This window comes from Besnoitia besnoiti (genome assembly GCF_002563875.1).
Source record: "Besnoitia besnoiti strain Bb-Ger1 chromosome Unknown contig00062, whole genome shotgun sequence".
Classification (NCBI taxonomy): domain Eukaryota; phylum Apicomplexa; class Conoidasida; order Eucoccidiorida; family Sarcocystidae; genus Besnoitia; species Besnoitia besnoiti.
This window is the reverse complement of record NW_021703956.1, coordinates 1-21,228: the sequence shown is the minus strand read 5'-3', so window position 1 is coordinate 21,228 and position 21,228 is coordinate 1. Positions and strand designations below refer to the sequence as shown.

Here is a 21,228-nt window from a genome sequence, read left to right as displayed (position 1 = left end):
ATGCTAAATCTAGAGTATCTCTCCTAAGACACTGCATAACATATGAATGCTCCTTCCGCCATTCGTTGACTGTGTTTACCACGGGGAATTAGAACAGAATACCAAGTTCTTGCCTGGAGGTTTGTTACGTTCCGTACAGTTGTAGGTAAAAGGTATGTTAGAGACTTAGACTAGCGTTGGAGCACATTGTTTCATTCGATAGTCCACGCTCAATCTTACCATACATAGTACTTTTATGATCCCAGGCTGGTTTAATAAGTCAAAGTTTAGCCGGGAAGTTAGCGTCTAAAATATATAACCGATAGTCTCAACTTAGATGCACAGATGGACATAATTAATCCTTGTACGGTTTGTACCTACTTGACTCCTCAGTTTAAGTTAAGGAGTCCTTTGTTTACAGCTTGTACCGTTACTTTCAGGAGCATACCGTTAAATTCGATGATCTTATGTGTTCACTCAAATCGAATAAACAAAGACATTATAGTTCCTAGAATACTGAAGATGACTCCGGTTATGAGATACAGACAACCAAGTTCTTTATGATTGCAGTACACCACCACCCCACTGGACTGCTTAAGACAGCTAAAAGTGTTGGATTTCAATATCCTACTACATTAAGATTATTCCACATCGGTTATGTTCTAGGCGTAATATATGGATTCTTGTTCTCACTCATCTTAACAGCGAGAGAAAACTACTACTCAGATGCTAGTCTAATCAGTAGCATCGTACTTGGAGTTATCATCTCTGAGACAGGATTATTTATCAGCTTTTTCTGGGGAGTATATACTACGAGTTGGACTACTGGTTTAGATCTTGAAGGTCTTTGTTTACCGGATCCAAGTTCTCTTGTGCTTTTCATGACCATCATGTTAAGTGCATTAGCAAGCATAGTTAAGATGATAACTATTGTGGATAAGAACCAATTGAACATGTTTAATATAACAAAGATAATCAGGGTAATCTGGTATCTTCTTGGCATAACGTTGTGTATTATATGAAGCGTACATTCCTTAATATCTGGACAATAGATTATGGTTAGGTAGTGGAACAAGGAGAGCGTCTGTTGTACATCAAACTAGATACAAACTCAACATTAATAGATTATAATAAACGACAAGGACATGAGTCTACTGGATTTTTATAATACAGGGTTGAACTGTGTAAAGATCATTGTGTTATGGTTCTAATCACAAACCATTGAGATTACGAAGTTATGGTTTTGGGCTCGTGAGTGTCTCTCAATAACTAGCTGAGTGCTTGTACGATAATTATATCAATGCAGTACCAATTAAGGCGTGTAGCATCTCCTATGCTCCTTACAATCACAGCTATGTCGAATTATCGCACCCAGATAACTCCATACCAGTGAACCGGTTTGTAACTCCGCTTCATATCGTACCTGAATGGTACTTTTTAGCATATTATGCGGTGTTAAAAGTAATCCCATCCAAAACCGGTGGTTTTGTTAGTATTTATGTCCTCTCTCATTAACTTAGCTCTTTTATCTGAAATTCGAGCTTTGAATACTCGAATGTTGATACGACAACATTTTATGACTCGAAATGTAGTCAGTGGATGGGTAATTATTTGGGTATACAGTATGATCTTCTTGATTATTATTGGTAGTGCTATTCCACAAGCGACTTATATCTTATATGGTAGATTAGCTACTATCGTATATCTTACTACCGGATTGGTTCTATGCTTATACTAAATCAATAGTTATAATGACTACAGCTTCCAAGCAAACATGATTACCGTGATATTGAAATCCAACACTTTTAGCTGTCTTAAGCAGTCCAGTGGGGTGGTGGTGTACTGCAATCATAAAGAACTTGGTTGTCTGTATCTCATAACCGGAGTCATCTTCAGTATTCTAGGAACTATAATGTCTTTGTTTATTCGATTTGAGTGAACACATAAGATCATCGAATTTAACGGTATGCTCCTGAAAGTAACGGTACAAGCTGTAAACAAAGGACTCCTTAACTTAAACTGAGGAGTCAAGTAGGTACAAACCGTACAAGGATTAATTATGTCCATCTGTGCATCTAAGTTGAGACTATCGGTTATATATTTTAGACGCTAACTTCCCGGCTAAACATCCTTTTCTTTGAAACACACTTCCCTTCTCGCCGTTAGCATGATCTCAAAGTACCAAGAAGCCATGTGATCTATATAGTATAACGGGACATTAGACCGAACCTGCGATAGATAAATATATCTTGGATGATTGTATATTAGCGGCTAAATGTCAATCAAACATGCGAATTTTAGTTTCCATGAAATCTATTTGGAAGAAGAGGCTTGATAGTACTACCGTAAGTACATAATATACAGTCCCAGCAGTAGCGGTTAAACTATAGAAGAGTCGAGTATTATCCATGCATACCAGGCGTAAAAAGCGTTCATCCAGTTACTAAACAGGTTGCCAGGCCAACAAGAATCCGATCCGTGTATTCCGTACAGACTAACATTAAGAAGGCGACTACCAAAGTGAATGTCATGATATTCGTACAGCTTGTATACAAATGTTGGTTTTTTCAAATATACGCTGGATACCACTATACTTAATGCAGAGCATAGTTAAGATGATAACTATTGTGGATATAGAACCAATTGAACACCATGTATTAATATAACAAAGATAATCAGGGTAATCTGGTATCCTTCTTGGCATAACGTTGAAACCAAGTATATGCATAGGGATGAAAATTAATAAGATACTACCTAAGAAGACTACAAACCAGATGCTTAAATATGGAGAAGCACCGGTATTTACATGGAATAGATTTACAGTATCTCCGAACATATCTCTGCTATAGAAGATAAAGCCACATATAGTAGCTAGTACTGCACCAAGAGATAATACGAAATGGAAATGAGCTACAATATAGTATGTATCATGTAGGGCAATATCCATACCAGCGTTACCCATAACTACACCTGTAGTACCACCTAGAGTAAACAATAGGATAAAACTAAGAGCAGCCCATAGATCTACAGTTCTTGTAGTTGTATGGCTAGCCATATAGGTACCTAACCAGTTGAAAATCTTAGTACCGGTAGGAATTGCAATCATAATAGTCATAGCAGAGAAATAAGCTCTGGTATCTACCTCTAGACCGACTGTCATCATATGATGTGCCCATACTAAGGAACCTAGAATAGAAATACAACCCATAGCTAAGATCATAGATTGTCCACCGAAGACAGATCTAGCAGCATACATAGATAATGTCTGCGAGACTACACCAAAAGCAGGTAAAATTAGAATGTATACCTCTGGATGTCCGAAGAACCAGAATAGATGTTGATAAAGTACACTATCACCAGAATACATAGAATCATAAAATTCAGTGTTTACGTGTAGATCAAGAAGGATCATAACTAATCCACCAGTAAGAATAGGTAGAGTGAAGACTAACATAAGGGCAGTAAATATGATAGCCCAGATATATAGAATATAGTTCTTAGCACCAGCATTAGAACCCATGAAGACGCAAGTACCAAGGAAGTTAATAGAACTTAAAATACTACTAATTCCTAGTACTGCAAGACCTCCGATAATCCAATCAGTTGCCTCTGGATTTAACACCATCAAGCTAGTACTTAGTGGAGGATACATTGTCCAACCAAGACCACTACCAAACTCGGAACAAATACTTTGAGTTAACAACACAGAACCTAATGGTACTAGAAAATAGGAGATCGCGTTAGTTCTTGGGAAAACGACTTCCGAACCACCAATATATATTGGTACAAAGAAGTTACCATATCCTCCGTACAAGCACTCAGCTAGTTATTGAAACACACTTCCCTTCTCGCCGTTAGCATGATCTCAAAGTACCAGAAGCCATGTGATCTATATAGTATAACGGGACATTAGACCGAACCTGCGATAGATAAATATATCTTGGATGATTGTATATTAGCGGCTAAATGTCAATCAAACATGCGAATTTTAGGTTTTCCATGAAATCTATTTGGAAGAAGAGGCTTGATAGTACTACCGTAAGTACATAATATACAGTCCCAGCAGTAGCGGTTAAACTATAGAAGAGTCGAGTATTATCCATGCATACCAGGCGTAAAAAGCGTTCATCCAGTTACTAAACAGGTGCCAGGCCAACAAGAATCCGATCCGTGTATTCCGTACAGACTAACATTAAGAAGGCGACTACCAAAGTGAATGTCATGATATTCGTACAGCTTGTATACAAATGTTGGTTTTTTCAAATATACGCTGGATACCACTATACTTAATGCAGAGCATAGTTAAGATGATAACTATTGTGGATATAGAACCAATTGAACACCATGTATTAATATAACAAAGATAATCAGGGTAATCTGGTATCCTTCTTGGCATAACGTTGTGTAGTTATATGAAGCGTACATTCCTTAATATCTGGAACAATAGATTATGGTTAGGTAGTGGAACAAGGAGAGCGTCTGTTGTACATCAACACTAGATACTGCTAATACCACTGTAGAGGTATAGTATATAATCCCTGCCCGGTGCAGTAAAATGTAAACGGCGGCTGTATTATGACGGTCCAAAGGTAGGTAAATCCTTGTCGGGTAATTATCGTCGTGCGTGAAAGTTGGTCCGACTCTTCACATGTCGTTTATCTAAAACTTTCTTAAATAGAATTATCTTTGAATATGAGGATCCAGATGGCCCGACGGTTAGACCCTGAGCACCTTTACATCCCTTAAATCATATACAGGATCAAATCTTCCTTGAGCGACTCGACAGGCACTAGAGATAGCGTGAAAGCTCTTTTGATTTCCATGAACGGAGTTACATATTAGATTCTCTTCGCTCCCATGGTATTTAGTAAGTTAACATTGAAACGTATCCAGTGTAAAGTTTGAACGTAATCCAGCTTTACCTTCTATGTTGTTATGTTAACCAAATAAGTTTCATCGTTGTTGATATTTCATTGACATGTTGATAACATAAATTACTAACAAACCACCGGTTTTGGATGGGATTACTTTTAACACCGCATAATATGCTAAAAAGTTACCATTCAGGTACGATATGAAGCGGAGTTACAAACCGGTTCACTGGTATGGAGTTATCTGGGTGCGATAATTCAATCAAACCAAAAGCCGTTTGTAAGAAAATTAAACCAATTAGATAATATGGTAGATAGGGAACAAACTGTCTCCAGACGTTCTTAACCCAGCTCACGTATTACATCTGACGGTGAACTAGCGTTCCTAACTGAATCTTGTTCAATAACAAGGGAGTAATGAGCCGACATGGAGGTGCTGATACAATCCGAGGATTAGAACTCCCAATATTATCTGACCTGTTATCCCCGGCGTACCTTACGACCGTTATATGATTTAGAGATAGAATGTAATGTGGATTAATATCCACATGGTTTCTACAAAGTGTAGATATAAAATAGTGAATGGTTCTGTAAAGATCTTGCATAACATACCTTTAGATTTGCTTAGCATTATAGAGCTTGTAGGCATGTAAGTAACTAAAGAACTATAGATACTTTGAGTGAAGAATACAAGGATAGCTCCAACAATAACATGGCTAAAATGTATACCAGTTAAGATGAAAAGTCCATTACCAAAATGCATTATCATTAATATAAAGAGATAGTCCTAAGTATTCCGTACAGACTAACATTAAGAAGGCGACTACCAAAGTGAATGTCATGATATTCGTACAGCTTGTATACAAATGTTGGTTTTTCAAATATACGCTGGATACCACTATACTTAATGCACTTAACATGATGGTCATGAAAAGCACAAGAGAACTTGGATCCGGTAAACAAAGACCTTCAAGATCTAAACCAGTAGTCCAACTCGTAGTATATACTCCCCAGAAAAAGGTAGTTTATATCAACCTAGGAATCCCATTTTAGTAAGTGTAACATGGAGTCTAGCTTCAGTTGTTATCTGATTGGTATTGCATGCCTGGTGACTTAGAATATGATTCTTATTAATGGGAGCACAGTTCCCTGGGTATCCAATCCAGTGCTCTGCCTTGGGCATTGAAACTAACCCACAGTTCAACCCTGTATTATAAAATCCAGTAGACTCATGTCCTTGTCGTTTATATAAATCTATTAATGCTTGTCAAGTTCCTTGTATCTAGTTAGCTCACTGCGTACTTAGGATCAGACCAAAAAGAGTTCACTAATGGTACTAGAAAATAGGAGATCGCGTTAGTTCTTGGGAAAACGACTTCCGAACCACCAATATATATTGGTACAAAGAAGTTACCATATCCTCCGTACAAAAGCAGGCATTAAGAACATAAAGATCATAGCTAGGCCATGTATCGTTATTATCACATTATAAGTAGCTATCGTCTCTGTACAAATGATCCGCGATCCAGAACTGTATAACTCAAATCGAATAAACAAAGACATTATAGTTCCTAGAATACTGAAGATGACTCCGGTTATGAGATACAGACAACCAAGTTCTTTATGATTGCAGTACACCACCACCCCACTGGACTGCTTAAGACAGCTAAAAGTGTTGGATTTCAATATCACGGTAATCATGTTTGCTTGGAAGCTGTAGTCATTATAACTATTGATTTAGTATAAGCATAGAACCAATCCGGTAGTAAGATATACGATAGTAGCTAATCTACCATATAAGATATAAGTCGCTTGTGGAATAGCACTACCAATAATAATCAAGAAGATCATACTGTATACCCAAATAATTACCCATCCACTGACTACATTTCGAGTCATAAAATGTTGTCGTATCAACATTCGAGTATTCAAAGCTCGAATTTCAGATAAAAGAGCTAAGTTAATGAGAGAGGACATAAATACTAACAAACCACCGGTTTTGGATGGGATTACTTTTAACACCGCATAATATGCTAAAAAGTACCATTCAGGTACGATATGAAGCGGAGTTACAAACCGGTTCACTGGTATGGAGTTATCTGGGTGCGATAATTCAATCAAACCAAAAGCCGTTTGTAAGAAAATTAAACCAATTAGATAATATGGTAGATAGGGAACAAACTGTCTCCAGACGTTCTTAACCCAGCTCACGTATTACATCTGACGGTGAACTAGCGTTCCTAACTGAATCTTGTTCAATAACAAGGGAGTAATGAGCCGACATGGAGGTGCTGATACAATCCGAGGATTAGAACTCCCAATATTATCTGACCTGTTATCCCCGGCGTACCTTACGACCGTTATATGATTTAGAGATAGAATGTAATGTGGATTAATATCCACATGGTTTCTACAAAGTGTAGATATAAAATAGTGAATGGTTCTGTAAAGATCTTGCATAACATACCTTTAGATTTGCTTAGCATTATAGAGCTTGTAGGCATGTAAGTAACTAAAGAACTATAGATACTTTGAGTGAAGAATACAAGGATAGCTCCAACAATAACATGGCTAAAATGTATACCAGTTAAGATGAAAAGTCCATTACCAAATGCATTATCATTAATATAAAGAGATAGTCCTAAGTATTCCGTACAGACTAACATTAAGAAGGCGACTACCAAAGTGAATGTCATGATATTTCGTACAGCTTGTATACAAATGTTGGTTTTTCAAATATACGCTGGATACCACTATACTTAATGCAGAGCATAGTTAAGATGATAACTATTGTGGATATAGAACCAATTGAACACCATGTATTAATATAACAAAGATAATCAGGGTAATCTGGTATCCTTCTTGGCATAACGTTGAAACCAAGTATATGCATAGGGATGAAAATTAATAAGATACTACCTAAGAAGACTACAAACCAGATGCTTAAATATGGAGAAGCACCGGTATTTACATGGAATAGATTTACAGTATCTCCGAACATATCTCTGCTATAGAAGATAAAGCCACATATAGTAGCTAGTACTGCACCAAGAGATAATACGAAATGGAAATGAGCTACAATATAGTATGTATCATGTAGGGCAATATCCATACCAGCGTTACCCATAACTACACCTGTAGTACCACCTAGAGTAAACAATAGGATAAAACTAAGAGCAGCCCATAGATCTACAGTTCTTGTAGTTGTATGGCTAGCCATATAGGTACCTAACCAGTTGAAAATCTTAGTACCGGTAGGAATTGCAATCATAATAGTCATAGCAGAGAAATAAGCTCTGGTATCTACCTCTAGACCGACTGTCATCATTATGATGTGCCCATACTAAGGAACCTAGAATAGAAATACAACCCATAGCTAAGATCATAGATTGTCCACCGAAGACAGATCTAGCAGCATACATAGATAATGTCTGCGAGACTACACCAAAAGCAGGTAAAATTAGAATGTATACCTCTGGATGTCCGAAGAACCAGAATAGATGTTGATAAAGTACACTATCACCAGAATACATAGAATCATAAAATTCAGTGTTTACGTGTAGATCAAGAAGGATCATAACTAATCCACCAGTAAGAATAGGTAGAGTGAAGACTAACATAAGGGCAGTAAATATGATAGCCCAGATATATAGAATATAGTTCTTAGCACCAGCATTAGAACCCATGAAGACGCAAGTACCAAGGAAGTTAATAGAACTTAAAATACTACTAATTCCTAGTACTGCAAGACCTCCGATAATCCAATCAGTTGCCTCTGGATTTAACACCATCAAGCTAGTACTTAGTGGAGGATACATTGTCCAACCAAGACCACTACCAAACTCGGAACAAATACTTTGAGTTAACAACACAGAACCTAATGGTACTAGAAAATAGGAGATCGCGTTAGTTCTTGGGAAAACGACTTCCGAACCACCAATATATATTGGTACAAAGAAGTTACCATATCCTCCGTACAAAGCAGGCATTAAGAACATAAAGATCATAGCTAGGCCATGTATCGTTATTATCACATTATAAGTAGCTATCGTCTCTGTACAAATGATCCGCGATCCAGAACTGTATAACTCAAATCGAATAAACAAAGACATTATAGTTCCTAGAATACTGAAGATGACTCCGGTTATGAGATACAGACAACCAAGTTCTTTATGATTGCAGTACACCACCACCCCACTGGACTGCTTAAGACAGCTAAAAGTGTTGGATTTCAATATCACGGTAATCATGTTTGCTTGGAAGCTGTAGTCATTATAACTATTGATTTAGTATAAGCATAGAACCAATCCGGTAGTAAGATATACGATAGTAGCTAATCTACCATATAAGATATAAGTCGCTTGTGGAATAGCACTACCAATAATAATCAAGAAGATCATACTGTATACCCAAATAATTACAGGTATCACTTTAGCGTTCCGATATACTTCTGAAGCATCTTGTGCATTTGCTAGTGTTCAACATCTAGTTAGAGAGGTAGCAGCAGGATGGGAATTTAGGATGTTGCATGCAACAACTGCTTCTTTCGTCTTCTTGTGTATCTTAATACACATGTCTCGAGGTATGTATAACTCCAGCTATAGTTATTTAACTACTGCTTGGATGTCTGGTTTAGTTTTATATCTACTTACTATAGCCACTGCTTTCCTCGGTTATGTACTACCATGGGGACAGATGAGTTTCTGGGGTGCTACAGTCATTACTAATCTCCTTTCTCCAATACCATATTTAGTACCTTGGTTACTCGGTGGATACTATGTATCTGATGTAACATTAAAACGATTCTTTGTATTGCACTTTATATTACCTTTTGTAGGTTGCATTCTAATTGTATTACACATCTTCTATTTACATTTAAATGGTTCTAGTAACCCTGCAGGTATTGATTCCGCACTTAAAGTAGCCTTCTATCCTCATATGTTAATGACCGATGCTAAATGTCTATCCTATCTAATTGGTTTAATTTTCTTACAAACGGCTTTTGGTTTGATTGAATTATCGCACCCAGATAACTCCATACCAGTGAACCGGTTTGTAACTCCGCTTCATATCGTACCTGAATGGTACTTTTTAGCATATTATGCGGTGTTAAAAGTAATCCCATCCAAAACCGGTGGTTTGTTAGTATTTATGTTATCAACATGTCAATGAAATATCAACAACGATGAAACTTATTTGGTTAACATAACAACATAGAAGGTAAAGCTGGATTACGTTCAAACTTTACACTGGATACGTTTCAATGTTAACTTACTAAATACCATGGAGCGAAGAGAATCTAATATGTAACTCCGTTCATGGAAATCAAAAGAGCTTTCACTGATTGTATTTATGAAACGTGATTAGTTCACCTAGCCAACACGATCCGGTTGTTTGGGAATAATATCCCTATTTAAGGGATTGATATGTGCTACAATAACACAGTCGGTACGAAGTCGAAACAAGGTAGTTGATGGTGAACCAGTGGCTGAACAAACCTTTTTATTGATTATGCTGACTTTAGTCCCGAGAAACTACAGTTCTGCTTAAACTGAGGAGTCAAGTAGGTACAAACCGTACAAGGATTAATTATGTCCATCTGTGCATCTAAGTTGAGACTATCGGTTATATATTTTAGACGCTAACTTCCCGGCTAAACATCCCTTTTCTTTGAAACACACTTCCCTTCTCGCCGTTAGCATGATCTCAAAGTACCAGAAGCCATGTGATCTATATAGTATAACGGGACATTAGACCGAACCTGCGATAGATAAATATATCTTGGATGATTGTATATTAGCGGCTAAATGTCAATCAAACATGCGAATTTTAGGTTTTCCATGAAATCTATTTGGAAGAAGAGGCTTGATAGTACTACCGTAAGTACATAATATACAGTCCCAGCAGTAGCGGTTAAACTATAGAAGAGTCGAGTATTATCCATGCATACCAGGCGTAAAAAGCGTTCATCCAGTTACTAAACAGGTGCCAGGCCAACAAGAATCCGATCCGTGTATTCCGTACAGACTAACATTAAGAAGGCGACTACCAAAGTGAATGTCATGATATTCGTACAGCTTGTATACAAATGTTGGTTTTTCAAATATACGCTGGATACCACTATACTTAATGCAGAGCATAGTTAAGATGATAACTATTGTGGATATAGAACCAATTGAACACCATGTATTAATATAACAAAGATAATCAGGGTAATCTGGTATCCTTCTTGGCATAACGTTGTGTAGTTATATGAAGCGTACATTCCTTAATATCTGGAACAATAGATTATGGTTAGGTAGTGGAACAAGGAGAGCGTCTGTTGTACATCAACACTAGATACTGCTAATACCACTGTAGAGGTTATAGTATATAATCCCTGCCCGGTGCAGTAAAATGTAAACGGCGGCTGTATTATGACGGTCCAAAGGTAGGTAAATCCTTGTCGGTAATTATCGTCGTGCGTGAAAGTTGGTCCGACTCTTCACATGTCGTTTATCTAAAACTTTCTTAAATAGAATTATCTTTGAATATGAGGATCCAGATGGCCCGACGGTTAGACCCTGAGCACCTTTACATCCCTTAAATCATATACAGGATCAAATCTTCCTTGAGCGACTCGACAGGCACTAGAGATAGCGTGAAAGCTCTTTTGATTTCCATGAACGGAGTTACATATTAGATTCTCTTCGCTCCCATGGTATTTAGTAAGTTAACATTGAAACGTATCCAGTGTAAAGTTTGAACGTAATCCAGCTTTACCTTCTATGTTGTTATGTTAACCAAATAAGTTTCATCGTTGTTGATATTTCATTGACATGTTGATAACATAAATACTAACAAACCACCGGTTTTGGATGGGATTACTTTTAACACCGCATAATATGCTAAAAAGTACCATTCAGGTACGATATGAAGCGGAGTTACAAACCGGTTCACTGGTATGGAGTTATCTGGGTGCGATAATTCAATCAAACCAAAAGCCGTTTGTAAGAAAATTAAACCAATTAGATAATATGGTAGATAGGGAACAAACTGTCTCCAGACGTTCTTAACCCAGCTCACGTATTACATCTGACGGTGAACTAGCGTTCCTAACTGAATCTTGTTCAATAACAAGGGAGTAATGAGCCGACATGGAGGTGCTGATACAATCCGAGGATTAGAACTCCCAATATTATCTGACCTGTTATCCCCGGCGTACCTTACGACCGTTATATGATTTAGAGATAGAATGTAATGTGGATTAATATCCACATTGGTTTCTACAAAGTGTAGATATAAAATAGTGAATGGTTCTGTAAAGATCTTGGCATAACATACCTTTAGATTTGCTTAGCATTATAGAGCTTGTAGGCATGTAAGTAACTAAAGAACTATAGATACTTTGAGTGAAGAATACAAGGATAGCTCCAACAATAACATGGCTAAAATGTATACCAGTTAAGATGAAAAGTCCATTACCAAATGCATTATCATTAATATAAAGAGATAGTCCTAAGTATTCCGTACAGACTAACATTAAGAAGGCGACTACCAAAGTGAATGTCATGATATTCGTACAGCTTGTATACAAATGTTGGTTTTTCAAATATACGCTGGATACCACTATACTTAATGCACTTAACATGATGGTCATGAAAAGCACAAGAGAACTTGGATCCGGTAAACAAAGACCTTCAAGATCTAAACCAGTAGTCCAACTCGTAGTATATACTCCCCAGAAAAAGCTGATAAATAATCCTGTCTCAGAGATGATAACTCCAAGTACGATGCTACTGATTAGACTAGCATCTGAGTAGTAGTAGTTTTCTCTCGCTGTTAAGATGAGTGAGAACAAGAATCCATATATTACGCCTAGAACATAACCGATGTGGAATAATCTTAATGTAGTAGGATATTGAAATCCAACACTTTTAGCTGTCTTAAGCAGTCCAGTGGGGGTGGTGGTGTACTGCAATCATAAAGAACTTGGTTGTCTGTATCTCATAACCGGAGTCATCTTCAGTATTCTAGGAACTATAATGTCTTGTTTATTCGATTTGAAGTGAACACATAAGATCATCGAATTTAACGGTATGCTCCTGAAAGTAACGGTACAAGCTGTAAACAAAGGACTCCTTAACTTAAACTGAGGAGTCAAGTAGGTACAAACCGTACAAGGATTAATTATGTCCATCTGTGCATCTAATGTGAGACTATCGGTTATATATTTTAACGCTAACTTCCCGCTAAACTTTGACTTATAAACCAGCCGGATCAATAAAAGTACTATGTATGGTAAGATTGAGCGTGAACATTGGATGTCACCATGGTTATAGTTACGGTACATATATAAAATCTACAGTACGATTTGAGATTTGTTACGTGACGAGCGGTGTGTTTAAGACTAGTTTACATGCGCTCATTTTAATATGTAGTTATTTAACGAAGTTCTATTGTGCTAGCATGGTTTCGAGAACACACCAAATTTCCATGAGTCTATTCCGGGCACACCTCGTCTTTTATCGGTGTGCTCTCAATCTAAATTCATCTTATAACTTTGGTTTCTTAGTTGCAATTACCTTTGTACTCCAAATAATTACAGGTATCACTTTAGCGTTCCGATATACTTCTGAAGCATCTTGTGCATTTGCTAGTGTTCAACATCTAGTTAGAGAGGTAGCAGCAGGATGGGAATTTAGGATGTTGCATCAACAACTGCTTCTTTCGTCTTCTTGTGTATCTTAATACACATGTCTCGAGGTATGTATAACTCCAGCTATAGTTATTTAACTACTGCTTGGATGTCTGGTTTAGTTTTATATCTACTTACTATAGCCACTGCTTTCCTCGGTTATGTACTACCATGGGGACAGATGAGTTTCTGGGGTGCTACAGTCATTACTAATCTCCTTTCTCCAATACCATATTTAGTACCTTGGTTACTCGGTGGATACTATGTATCTGATGTAACATTAAAACGATTTCTTTGTATTGCACTTTATATTACCTTTTGTAGGTTGCATTCTAATTGTATTACACATCTTCTATTTACATTTAAATGGTTCTAGTAACCCTGCAGGTATTGATTCCGCACTTAAAGTAGCCTTCTATCCTCATATGTTAATGACCGATGCTAAATGTCTATCCTATCTAATTGGTTTAATTTTTCTTACAAACGGCTTTTGGTTTGATTGAATTATCGCACCCAGATAACTCCATACCAGTGAACCGGTTTGTAACTCCGCTTCATATCGTACCTGAATGGTACTTTTTAGCATATTATGCGGTGTTAAAAGTAATCCCATCCAAAACCGGTGGTTTGTTAGTATTTATGTCCTCTCTCATTAACTTAGCTCTTTTATCTGAAATTCGAGCTTTGAAATACTCGAATGTTGATACGACAACATTTTATGACTCGAAATGTAGTCAGTGGATGGGTAAATTATTTGGTATACAGTATGATCTTCTTGATTATTTTGGTAGTGCTATTCCATCAAGCGACTTAATATCTTATATGGTAGATTAGCTACTATCGTATATCTTACTACCGGATTGGTTCTATGCTTATACTAAATCAATAGTTATAATGACTACAGCTTCCAAGCAAACATGATTACCGTGATATTGAAATCCAACACTTTTAGCTGTCTTAAGCAGTCCAGTGGGGTGGTGGTGTACTGCAATCATAAAGAACTTGGTTGTCTGTATATCTCATAACCGGAGTCATCTTCAGTAATTCTAGGAACTATAATGTCTTTGTTTATTCGATTTGAGTGAACACATAAGATCATCGAATTTAACGGTATGCTCCTGAAAGTAACGGTACAAGCTGTAAACAAAGGACTCCTAACTTAAACTGAGGAGTCAAGTAGGTACAAACCGTACAAGGATTAATTATGTCCATCTGTGCATCTAAGTTGAGACTATCGGTTATATATTTTAGACGCTAACTTCCCGGCTAAACTTTGACTTATTAAACCAGCCTGGGATCATAAAAGTAACTATGTTATGGTAAGATTGAGCGTGAACATTTGGATGTCACCATTGGTTATAGTTACGGTACATATATAAAAATTACAGTACGATTTGAAGATTTGTTACGTGACGAGCGGTGTGTTTTAAGACTAGTTTACATGCGCTTCATTTTAATATGTATGTTATTTTAACGAAGTTCTATTGTGCTAGCATGGTTTCGAGAACACACAAATTTCCATGAGTCTATTCCGGGCACACCTCGTCTTTTATCGGTGTGCTCTCAATCTAAATTTCATCTTATAACTTTGGTTTCTTAGTTGCAATTACCTTTGTACTCCAAATAATTACAGGTATCACTTTAGCGTTCCGATATACTTCTGAAGCATCTTGTGCATTTGCTAGTGTTCAACATCTAGTTAGAGAGGTAGCAGCAGGATGGGAATTTAGGATGTTGCATGCAACAACTGCTTCTTTCGTCTTCTTGTGTATCTTAATACACATGTCTCGAGGTATGTATAACTCCAGCTATAGTTATTTAACTACTGCTTGGATGTCTGGTTTAGTTTTATATCTACTTACTATAGCCACTGCTTTCCTCGGTTATGTACTACCATGGGGACAGATGAGTTTCTGGGGTGCTACAGTCATTACTAATCTCCTTTCTCCAATACCATATTTAGTACCTTGGTTACTCGGTGGATACTATGTATCTGATGTAACATTAAAACGATTCTTTGTATTGCACTTTATATTACCTTTTGTAGGTTGCATTCTAATTGTATTACACATCTTCTATTTACATTTAAATGGTTCTAGTAACCCTGCAGGTATTGATTCCGCACTTAAAGTAGCCTTCTATCCTCATATGTTAATGACCGATGCTAAATGTCTATCCTATCTAATTGGTTTAATTTTCTTACAAACGGCTTTTGGTTTGATTGAATTATCGCACCCAGATAACTCCATACCAGTGAACCGGTTTGTAACTCCGCTTCATATCGTACCTGAATGGTACTTTTTAGCATATTATGCGGTGTTAAAAGTAATCCCATCCAAAACCGGTGGTTTGTTAGTATTTATGTTATCAACATGTCAATGAAATATCAACAACGATGAAACTTATTTGGTTAACATAACAACATAGAAGGTAAAGCTGGATTACGTTCAAACTTTACACTGGATACGTTTCAATGTTAACTTACTAAATACCATGGGAGCGAAGAGAATCTAATATGTAACTCCGTTCATGGAAATCAAAAGAGCTTTCACTGATTGTATTTATGAAACGTGATTAGTTCACCTAGCCAACACGATCCGGTTGTTTGGGAATAATATCCCTATTTAAGGGATTGATATGTGCTACAATAACACAGTCGGTACGAAGTCGAAACAAGGTAGTTATGGTGAACCAGTGGCTGAACAAACCTTTTTATTGATTATGCTGACTTTAGTCCCGAGAAACTACAGTTCTGCTTAAACTGAGGAGTCAAGTAGGTACAAACCGTACAAGGATTAATTATGTCCATCTGTGCATCTAAGTTGAGACTATCGGTTATATATTTTAGACGCTAACTTCCCGGCTAAACTTTGACTTATTAAACCAGCCTGGGATCATAAAAGTACTATGTATGGTAAGATTGAGCGTGGACTATCGAATGAAACAATGTGCTCCAACGCTAGTCTAAGTCTCTAACATACCTTTTACCTACAACTGTACGGAACGTAACAAACCTCCAGGCAAAGAACTTGGTATTCTGTTCTAATTCCCCGTGGTAAACACAGTCAACGAATGGCGGAAGGAGCATTCATATGTTATGCAGTGTCTTAGGAGAGATACTCTAGATTTAGCATTCATCTACAGCTACGGTAACTGTTGTGTTTAAATAGCGGTTAACCTTTCCTTTTCCTTACGTACTCAGGGCATGCAATACCAATCAGATAACAACTGAAGCTAGACTCCATGTTACACTTACTAAAATGGGATTCCTAGGTTGATATAAACTACCTTTTTCTGGGGAGTATATACTACGAGTTGGACTACTGGTTTAGATCTTGAAGGTCTTTGTTTACCGGATCCAAGTTCTCTTGTGCTTTTCATGACCATCATGTTAAGTGCATTAAGTATAGTGGTATCCAGCGTATATTTGAAAAACCAACATTTGTATACAAGCTGTACGAATATCATGACATTCACTTTGGTAGTCGCCTTCTTAATGTTAGTCTGTACGGAATACTTAGGACTATCTCTTTATATTAATGATAATGCATTTGGTAATGGACTTTTCATCTTAACTGGTATACATTTTAGCCATGTTATTGTTGGAGCTATCCTTGTATTCTTCACTCAAAGTATCTATAGTTCTTTAGTTACTTACATGCCTACAAGCTCTATAATGCTAAGCAAATCTAAAGGTATGTTATGCAAGATCTTTACAGAACCATTCACTATTTTATATCTACACTTTGTAGAAACCATGTGGATATTAATCCACATTACATTCTATCTCTAAATCATATAACGGTCGTAAGGTACGCCGGGGATAACAGGTCAGATAATATTGGGAGTTCTAATCCTCGGATTGTATCAGCACCTCCATGTCGGCTCATTACTCCCTTGTTATTGAACAAGATTCAGTTAGGAACGCTAGTTCACCGTCAGATGTAATACGTGAGCTGGGTTAAGAACGTCTGGAGACAGTTTGTTCCCTATCTACATATTATCTAATTGGTTTAATTTTCTTACAAACGGCTTTTGGTTTGATTGAATTATCGCACCCAGATAACTCCATACCAGTGAACCGGTTTGTAACTCCGCTTCATATCGTACCTGAATGGTACTTTTTAGCATATTATGCGGTGTTAAAAGTAATCCCATCCAAAACCGGTGGTTTGTTAGTATTTATGTCCTCTCTCATTAACTTAGCTCTTTTATCTGAAATTCGAGCTTTGAATACTCGAATGTTGATACGACAACATTTTATGACTCGAAATGTAGTCAGTGGATGGGTAATTATTTGGGTATACAGTATGATCTTCTTGATTATTATTGGTAGTGCTATTCCACAAGCGACTTATATCTTATATGGTAGATTAGCTACTATCGTATATCTTACTACCGGATTGGTTCTATGCTTATACTAAATCAATAGTTATAATGACTACAGCTTCCAAGCAAACATGATTACCGTGATATTGAAATCCAACACTTTTAGCTGTCTTAAGCAGTCCAGTGGGGTGGTGGTGTACTGCAATCATAAAGAACTTGGTTGTCTGTATCTCATAACCGGAGTCATCTTCAGTATTCTAGAACTATAATGTCTTTGTTTATTCGATTTGAGTTATACAGTTCTGGATCGCGGATCATTTGTACAGAGACGATAGCTACTTATAATGTGATAATAACGATACATGGCCTAGCTATGATCTTTATGTTCTTAATGCCTGCTTTGTACGGAGGATATGGTAACTTCTTTGTACCAATATATATTGGTGGTTCGGAAGTCGTTTTCCCAAGAACTAACGCGATCTCCTATTTTCTAGTACCATTAGGTTCTGTGTTGTTAACTCAAAGTATTTGTTCCGAGTTTGGTAGTGGTCTTGGTTGGACAATGTATCCTCCACTAAGTACTAGCTTGATGGTGTTAAATCCAGAGGCAACTGATTGGATTATCGGAGGTCTTGCAGTACTAGGAATTAGTAGTATTTTAAGTTCTATTAACTTCCTTGGTACTTGCGTCTTCATGGGTTCTAATGCTGGTGCTAAGAACTATATTCTATATATCTGGGCTATCATATTTACTGCCCTTATGTTAGTCTTCACTCTACCTATTCTTACTGGTGGATTAGTTATGATCCTTCTTGATCTACACGTAAACACTGAATTTTATGATTCTATGTATTCTGGTGATAGTGTACTTTATCAACATCTATTCTGGTTCTTCGGACATCCAGAGGTATACATTCTAATTTTACCTGCTTTTGGTGTAGTCTCGCAGACATTATCTATGTATGCTGCTAGATCTGTCTTCGGTGGACAATCTATGATCTTAGCTATGGGTTGTATTTCTATTCTAGGTTCCTTAGTATGGGCACATCATATGATGACAGTCGGTCTAGAGGTAGATACCAGAGCTTATTTCTCTGCTATGACTATTATGATTGCAATTCCTACCGGTACTAAGATTTTCAACTGGTTAGGGTACCTATATGGCTAGCCATACAACTACAAGAACTGTAGATCTATGGGCTGCTCTTAGTTTTATCCTATTGTTTACTCTAGGTGGTACTACAGGTGTAGTTATGGGTAACGCTGGTATGGATATTGCCCTACATGATACATACTATATTGTAGCTCATTTCCATTTCGTATTATCTCTTGGTGCAGTACTAGCTACTATATGTGGCTTTATCTTCTATAGCAGAGATATGTTCGGAGATACTGTAAATCTATTCCATGTAAATACCGGTGCTTCTCCATATTTAAGCATCTGGTTTGTAGTCTTCTTAGGTAGTATCTTATTAATTTTCATCCCTATGCATATACTTGGTTTCAACGTTATGCCAAGAAGGATACCAGATTACCCTGATTATCTTTGTTATATTAATACATGGTGTTCAATTGGTTCTATATCCACAATAGTTATCATCTTAACTATGCTCTGCTAATGCACTTAACATGATGGTCATGAAAAGCACAAGAGAACTTGGATCCGGTAAACAAAGACCTTCAAGATCTAAACCAGTAGTCCAACTCGTAGTATATACTCCCAGAAAAAGGTAGTTTATATCAACCTAGGAATCCCATTTTAGTAAGTGTAACATGGAGTCTAGCTTCAGTTGTTATCTGATTGGTATTGCATGCCTGGTGACTTAGAATATGATTCTTATTAATGGGAGCACAGTTCCCTGGGTATCCAATCCAGTGCTCTGCCTTGGGCATTGAAACTAACCCACAGTTCAACCCTGTATTATAAAATCCAGTAGACTCATGTCCTTGTCGTTTATATAAATCTATTAATGCTTGTCAAGTTCCTTGTATCTAGTTAGCTCACTGCGTACTTAGGATCAGACCAAAAGAGTTCACTAATGGTACTAGAAAATAGGAGATCGCGTTAGTTCTTGGGAAAACGACTTCCGAACCACCAATATATATTGGTACAAAGAAGTTACCATATCCTCCGTACAAGCACTCAGCTAGTTATTGAAACACACTTCCCTTCTCGCCGTTAGCATGATCTCAAAGTACCAGAAGCCATGTGATCTATATAGTATAACGGGACATTAGACCGAACCTGCGATAGATAAATATATCTTGGATGATTGTATATTAGCGGCTAAATGTCAATCAAACATGCGAATTTTAGGTTTTCCATGAAATCTATTTGGAAGAAGAGGCTTGATAGTACTACCGTAAGTACATAATATACAGTCCCAGCAGTAGCGGTTAAACTATAGAAGAGTCGAGTATTATCCATGCATACCAGGCGTAAAAAGCGTTCATCCAGTTACTAAACAGGTGCCAGGCCAACAAGAATCCGATCCGTGTATTCCGTACAGACTAACATTAAGAAGGCGACTACCAAAGTGAATGTCATGATATTCGTACAGCTTGTATACAAATGTTGGTTTTTCAAATATACGCTGGATACCACTATACTTAATGCACTTAACATGATGGTCATGAAAAGCACAAGAGAACTTGGATCCGGTAAACAAAGACCTTCAAGATCTAAACCAGTAGTCCAACTCGTAGTATATACTCCCCAGAAAAAGCTGATAAATAATCCTGTCTCAGAGATGATAACTCCAAGTACGATGCTACTGATTAGACTAGCATCTGAGTAGTAGTTTTCTCTCGCTGTTAAGATGAGTGAGAACAAGAATCCATATATTACGCCTAGAACATAACCGATGTGGAATAATCTTAATGTAGTAGGATATTGAAATCCAACACTTTTAGCTGTCTTAAGCAGTCCAGTGGGGTGGTGGTGTACTGCAATCATAAAGAACTTGGTTGTCTGTATCTCATAACCGGAGTCATCTTCAGTATTCTAGGAACTATAATGTCTTTGTTTATTCGATTTGAGTTATACAGTTCTGGATCGCGGATCATTTGTACAGAGACGATAGCTACTTATAATGTGATAATAACGATACATGGCCTAGCTATGATCTTTATGTTCTTAATGCCTGCTTTGTACGGAGGATATGGTAACTTCTTTGTACCAATATATATTGGTGGTTCGGAAGTCGTTTTCCCAAGAACTAACGCGATCTCCTATTTTCTAGTACCATTAGTGAACTCTTTTGGTCTGATCCTAAGTACGCAGTGAGCTAACTAGATACAAGGAACTTGACAAGCATTAATAGATTTATATAAACGACAAGGACATGAGTCTACTGGATTTTATAATACAGG

General features: G+C 37.1%; 11 protein-coding genes across 11 annotated transcripts; 7 read left to right on the top strand and 4 right to left on the bottom strand.

Moving 5' to 3' along the window:
• Nucleotides 1-539: 539 nt before the first annotated feature.
• Nucleotides 540-1,358, top strand: BESB_070090 (uncharacterized protein; the record flags this gene model as incomplete). Its single annotated transcript, XM_029365382.1, has 2 exons — nucleotides 540-959; nucleotides 1,332-1,358. 2 exons carry the CDS (start codon nucleotides 540-542, stop codon nucleotides 1,356-1,358), a joined length of 447 nt encoding a protein of 148 aa, XP_029214874.1.
• A 1,148-nt stretch (nucleotides 1,359-2,506) lies between these two features.
• On the bottom strand, nucleotides 2,507-3,796 carry BESB_070080 (uncharacterized protein; the record flags this gene model as incomplete). Its single annotated transcript, XM_029365381.1, has 1 exon — nucleotides 2,507-3,796. The coding sequence occupies exon 1, from the start codon at nucleotides 3,629-3,631 to the stop codon at nucleotides 2,507-2,509; it is 1,125 nt and encodes a 374-aa protein (XP_029214873.1). The 5' UTR covers nucleotides 3,632-3,796.
• Nucleotides 3,797-6,587: 2,791 nt separating this feature from the next.
• Nucleotides 6,588-7,031, bottom strand: BESB_070070 (uncharacterized protein; the record flags this gene model as incomplete). The annotated part of the gene is made up of 1 exon (XM_029365380.1): nucleotides 6,588-7,031. The coding sequence occupies exon 1, from the start codon at nucleotides 6,825-6,827 to the stop codon at nucleotides 6,588-6,590; it is 240 nt and encodes a 79-aa protein (XP_029214872.1). The 5' UTR covers nucleotides 6,828-7,031.
• Nucleotides 7,032-7,542: 511 nt separating this feature from the next.
• Nucleotides 7,543-9,088, bottom strand: BESB_070130 (uncharacterized protein; the record flags this gene model as incomplete). Its single annotated transcript, XM_029365386.1, has 1 exon — nucleotides 7,543-9,088. Exon 1 carries the CDS (start codon nucleotides 8,176-8,178, stop codon nucleotides 7,543-7,545), a length of 636 nt encoding a protein of 211 aa, XP_029214871.1. The 5' UTR covers nucleotides 8,179-9,088.
• Nucleotides 9,089-9,154: 66 nt separating this feature from the next.
• Nucleotides 9,155-10,022, top strand: BESB_070060 (uncharacterized protein; the record flags this gene model as incomplete). The annotated part of the gene is made up of 1 exon (XM_029365379.1): nucleotides 9,155-10,022. Exon 1 carries the CDS (start codon nucleotides 9,372-9,374, stop codon nucleotides 10,020-10,022), a length of 651 nt encoding a protein of 216 aa, XP_029214870.1. The 5' UTR covers nucleotides 9,155-9,371.
• A 3,303-nt stretch (nucleotides 10,023-13,325) lies between these two features.
• On the top strand, nucleotides 13,326-14,405 carry BESB_070120 (uncharacterized protein; the record flags this gene model as incomplete). Its single annotated transcript, XM_029365385.1, has 1 exon — nucleotides 13,326-14,405. One exon carries the CDS (start codon nucleotides 13,326-13,328, stop codon nucleotides 13,578-13,580), a length of 255 nt encoding a protein of 84 aa, XP_029214869.1. The 3' UTR covers nucleotides 13,581-14,405.
• A 755-nt stretch (nucleotides 14,406-15,160) lies between these two features.
• Nucleotides 15,161-15,909, top strand: BESB_070050 (uncharacterized protein; the record flags this gene model as incomplete). The annotated part of the gene is made up of 1 exon (XM_029365378.1): nucleotides 15,161-15,909. Exon 1 carries the CDS (start codon nucleotides 15,259-15,261, stop codon nucleotides 15,907-15,909), a length of 651 nt encoding a protein of 216 aa, XP_029214868.1. The 5' UTR covers nucleotides 15,161-15,258.
• Nucleotides 15,910-16,906: 997 nt separating this feature from the next.
• On the top strand, nucleotides 16,907-17,320 carry BESB_070040 (uncharacterized protein; the record flags this gene model as incomplete). Its single annotated transcript, XM_029365377.1, has 1 exon — nucleotides 16,907-17,320. The coding sequence occupies one exon, from the start codon at nucleotides 16,907-16,909 to the stop codon at nucleotides 17,318-17,320; it is 414 nt and encodes a 137-aa protein (XP_029214867.1).
• An 85-nt stretch (nucleotides 17,321-17,405) lies between these two features.
• BESB_070030 (uncharacterized protein) lies at nucleotides 17,406-17,951 on the top strand (the record flags this gene model as incomplete). The annotated part of the gene is made up of 2 exons (XM_029365376.1): nucleotides 17,406-17,444; nucleotides 17,505-17,951. 2 exons carry the CDS (start codon nucleotides 17,406-17,408, stop codon nucleotides 17,949-17,951), a joined length of 486 nt encoding a protein of 161 aa, XP_029214866.1.
• A 48-nt stretch (nucleotides 17,952-17,999) lies between these two features.
• BESB_070110 (uncharacterized protein) lies at nucleotides 18,000-19,472 on the top strand. The gene has a single exon (XM_029365384.1). It carries the CDS (start codon nucleotides 18,125-18,127, stop codon nucleotides 19,022-19,024), a length of 900 nt encoding a protein of 299 aa, XP_029214865.1. The 5' UTR covers nucleotides 18,000-18,124; the 3' UTR covers nucleotides 19,025-19,472.
• Nucleotides 19,473-20,317: 845 nt separating this feature from the next.
• BESB_070020 (uncharacterized protein) lies at nucleotides 20,318-20,812 on the bottom strand (the record flags this gene model as incomplete). Its single annotated transcript, XM_029365375.1, has 1 exon — nucleotides 20,318-20,812. One exon carries the CDS (start codon nucleotides 20,810-20,812, stop codon nucleotides 20,318-20,320), a length of 495 nt encoding a protein of 164 aa, XP_029214864.1.
• Nucleotides 20,813-21,228: the final 416 nt, after the last annotated feature.